A 4,486-nucleotide genomic window follows, 5' to 3' on the forward strand; every position below is an offset into this window, starting at 1 on the left:
GTTTGTTCTCTTTACTCTGGCATGGTATCACTTTTCTGGGTTCATTAGAAAGACAAACATGTTTTATAACTGTGAATTATAGTTAATTGAGCAGGTATTTAAAACATTAAAGGAACCTGTTCCTCCTTAGAGGAGAGGCAATACAAGCAGAAACTTACACCAACAACAGGTGGGCATTATTGTCATACTTTTTTCGTAGCCAGTTAGCTACATGTGCTTCTGTCTGATTCAGGGAGCTTAATTCTCATTCATCCCAGCTTTGTATATCTAATTTAAACTTAATTGGTTAAACTAGCATTTGCTTGGGTAATAAGAAAATTTGTTTCTATTTCATGGTTAGCACAGACATTACTGAATCTTTATCAAGGCTTTTTTTTTTTTCCCTGCAAGTTCTTACCTTGGATCTTCCTCGTTGGCTCACCTTACCGTGAGCTATTTATTCACATTTTAGCTTGTTCTGAGGTGTCTTTGCATTCAGCATGCATTATTTCTGACAACAGATTTCAAGTTCAGCATTTGTCTCAAATAATTTAAGAATCCAATTTAAGTGTATATGTGTGTTTGAGTGTGTATGCACATAGGAATACACGTGCACCTACGCGTGGGCTTGTGCATGTGAAGACCAGTGCTTATGATTGGATGTCTTCTCTTACAGCCTAATTGTTCTCCTGGGGAATTCCAGCCTTTGATCAGGGGATAGCAGCTTGCTTCTGTATAAATGATCTTAAAAATTGATTCCATCCCCTTCTTTCTACTTCTTATAGTTTTATTTAGCAGTTTCCAACGAGCTTAGTATTTGGTCATAATTCGGGGATATGTGATAAATGTTCCTTTTAACTTATGGAAACATGACTAGACCGTATTGAAGCTGATCGTAGAAGACTCGAATTCTGTTGTTCTTGGCTTCCTGCTATTTCACATGTGTGGGGCACAACCAGTCAGTCTCCAACCAGTTGGTTATGTTGCGGCAGCTGCTGCCAAATACAGCAAAGTTAAGACTCATTGCTTAGAGGAGTTAGGTTTTAGTAATGTTGATATGTATGTGATTTAAGGCCTCCACTTAATCCATTCCTGTGTACTCTGTTAAGACCTTGCTGTTTTCCGATGCTCCTGTTTTAAAGCCTTCCATCATCAAGTTAAGAAATTGGGGAGTTCTCAGTCCTGACAGACCAATATTCATTTTAAGATCTTCATGATGATTCTAAGGATCCAACAAAATACAGATAGTGGTCCATATGGCACAGTTAGTCCCTGTATCTACCATCTTCACAGTGCCTCAGTACCGCCTGGTAGTGCCAATCTTCCTTGTCTTTGGCCATGCTAACCGAAGGATGGAACTAGAGATAGGGCTTGTAACCCAGCTCTGTGCCCTGCACTGTCTAAGGCAGAGCCTCCACCAAACTGTAATTAACTCTTTTTTTTTTTTTTTTTTTTTTTTTTTTTTTTTTTTTTTTTTTTTTTTTTTTTTTTTTTCTTTTTTTTCAGTGATAATAGATTTATTTATACAAGGATCGTGTCATCCTTGCCAAAATTAATAGGTGATATTCAAAGATCGGTCCAATTTTCCTTCCTGGATAAGTTTTTCCTTTCTGTCCCTGTCTGTTTTGAAAATGTAATACCAGAAGATGAGGGGCCCAAATGCCGCCACAGCTCCTAAAAATGAGTTCTTGGGGGTGGGTCTGAAATTAGGATAAATATTTGTTGATCTTGCATAGGTCCAGCGAATCAAGGCAGGATCTTCGATGTGCGTTTGGCGTTTGGGGTCGTTGTACTGAAGCAGATATTCCCGTTTAAGCCGGGCCCTTAAGCTCAAGCGCTCGACCTGCGCCTTTCGGGTCTCCGGAGACACGTCATACTCGGCTGGATCGAGGGTTTGGGGGAGAGTGGCCAGGGGCGCGGGCTTATACTTGGAACCCGACATCTTGGCTCCCCGCGCACACCTGCGCCTGCGCCTGTAATTAACTCTTAATTCCTCAATCAGTTCTGATGTGTTGCCATTGTGAGCCATCACCCCTGAGGTATAATAGAGCAGCCTCGATACATTCAGTCACAAGAAATGTCCAATTGCCAGGGCATTGTTCTCCAACCTAACTTTCTTCTAAGTCTTCTGGGAAGACAATAAAACTGAGAGCGTCTCGGAGCTAATGCTTAAAACGGAAGGGCAGCTTGAAAATGTGGTGTTAAATTATCAAACGTGGTTTCTCTTGATGACCTTTGAACTTGAGGCAGACATTGCTCCAATTTGATTCAGAACCCACAGACGTTGTCATAGAAGAAGAGTGAATGAGTGCTCGTCCATCCCTTGTTAATACTGCCTTCCTTTAATGTTGAGAGCAGCCTTAAGTTTGAGGCAGTGTTCTGAGCGTGAATAGCATAATCAGGCATGGTTTCTTTTTCATAAATAGTTAATTTCCTGATCATTTAATTTGTTTTATTTATCTAGGAAGGCATTAAATGTTTTATAGACACATAAAATACATATAAATTAATAAGACGTAAAAGCATATGATAAAATTTAATATTTTATTTATTTATTTATTTATTAAAGATTTCTGTCTCTTCCCCGCCACCACCTCCCATTTCCCTCCCCCTCCCCCAACCAAGTCCCCCTCCCTCGTCAGCCCAAAGAGCAATCAGGGTTCCCTGCCCTGTGGGAAGTCCAAGGACCACCCATCTCCATCCAGGTCTAGTAAGGTGAGCATCCAAACTGCCTAGGCTCCCACAAAGCCAGTACATGCAGTAGGATCAAAAACCCACTGCCATTGTTCTTGAGTTCTCCGTTGTCCCCATTTGATTATACATAGAATTTAATATTTATAAATGAAACAATCAATGACTTTAACTATCAGAGAAATTCAAACTGCTTTTAAGAATTGAACCCATGTATCTCAATATTTCAAAATTGCAAGAAAGTATTAGACTTTTGAAAGCAATATTTGGCTTACTTACTTTTTGTAATGATCTCAAAACAAATATCTAGAAGCAGCCATACACGTATATAAAAGAAAAGGAAAAACAAGATCGTTGGCAACTGAAGTATAATCCACAGCAGCTTAATGAAAGTTTAAATCTTTTAATATAAATGTTCTTCAATTTGCATTTGTTCTCATTATAAAACAAAAATTAATGCTAATGTATGAGGAGTCTCAACTATATGGGAAAATGACTATTTAATAAAGCCTTAATATTATGAAAATGTGTACAACACTGAATACATTGAAATTACATAAAAGCAATCCACATGCTTCTTATATGAAATGCAAACTGAACAGAGTATGATATCTAGACCTTTGAGACTGAATAACAATACCCAACACTGAGAATTTATTCTTAATACTTTCCCAAACATCCCATTCCACTTATCCCATAATGAATACATTTATGAACATATTTTGTCTTATCTTCTCATTAAAAATATATTCCAACAGGAGGTTTTCAATACATAGATGGTAAACTTATTATACATTTTCAAATAGAGTTACAGAAAAATTAGTCAGGCAGAATACCCCAGAAGAGGTCCGATGGGGATCCAATGAGGGTGCTGTACCAAAAAACAGAGGCCTTGAATCAAGGACTCATTACATGGATCCTTACCAGGCAAGCTGATGAGACAAAGGGGTACACTACATGACACACTGAAAGACAAATATCCTATATACTCACTCATAAGTGGCTTTCAGACATGAAGCAAAGAAAAAGCAGCCTACAGTTCACAACCCCAGAGAACCTAGACAGCAAAGAGGACTTTAAGGGAGACATACATGCGTCTATATAGGAGGGAGAAAAAGTCAAGATGTCCTGAGTAAATTGGGAGCATACAGGTCATGGTAAAGGGGAAGAAGGAAAAGGAGAGGATAGGGAAAAAAGGGTAGAACAAATGTATAGTTCAATAAAAGCAATAAAAAGATATAAAAAAGGCAATACACTATTTGCTAAACTTCTTTGTGTTTATTTTCATTGATTCCTTTTGCTTTTTATGCCCAGAGATATTTTTTATATTTTATTTAAATCCCCAATAGTGATTGAATTAATAATTATTGAAAATCCTGATATTTATTATTAGCATATGTTCATTGTACAAAAAGATAATTTTATGATATTTTCATGCATGTATCCCCACACACTTCATTCATACTTAAATCTTTGATTTTACTTTGTTGTCACATCTGTTTTTGTTTGCTTTCTTTTCAAAAATTCTTATTACCACTTTATTGGCATCCATATGCTATATATAAAATTTATCTTTTTCATCTTTTAATTAACATTTTATATATACATTTAGCATAATTCTTTATTGAAGTCATTTCACATCATGCACTCCAGTTTTGCTCACCTCCCACTTCCTCCTTGTCCGCACCTAACCCCTGTAGCGCCCCTCAAAAATTAATTAAAAACAAAACAAAACCAGCTTGTTCCTCCATCTTTCCCATCTCGCCAGCACCTCCTCATTTGTCTGAGTGGCACTGGGAGCTGTGGTTGTCATGCA

General features: G+C 37.6%; 1 protein-coding gene across 1 annotated transcript; it reads right to left on the minus strand.

Moving 5' to 3' along the window:
- Positions 1-1,411: 1,411 nt before the first annotated feature.
- Positions 1,412-1,947, minus strand: LOC142839707 (NADH dehydrogenase [ubiquinone] 1 beta subcomplex subunit 4). Its single transcript, XM_075955980.1, has one exon. The coding sequence runs from the start codon at positions 1,919-1,921 to the stop codon at positions 1,532-1,534; it is 390 nt and encodes a 129-aa protein (XP_075812095.1). The 5' UTR covers positions 1,922-1,947; the 3' UTR covers positions 1,412-1,531.
- Positions 1,948-4,486: the final 2,539 nt, after the last annotated feature.

This window comes from Microtus pennsylvanicus, chromosome 22 (assembly GCF_037038515.1).
Source record: "Microtus pennsylvanicus isolate mMicPen1 chromosome 22, mMicPen1.hap1, whole genome shotgun sequence".
Taxonomy (NCBI): Eukaryota; Metazoa; Chordata; class Mammalia; order Rodentia; family Cricetidae; genus Microtus; species Microtus pennsylvanicus.

What these genes read in the sequence shown, in the direction of transcription:
- LOC142839707 (XM_075955980.1), bottom strand. Translation starts at nt 1,921, where the DNA reads ATGTCGGGTTCCAAGTATAAGCCCGCGCCCCTGGCCACTCTCCCCCAA.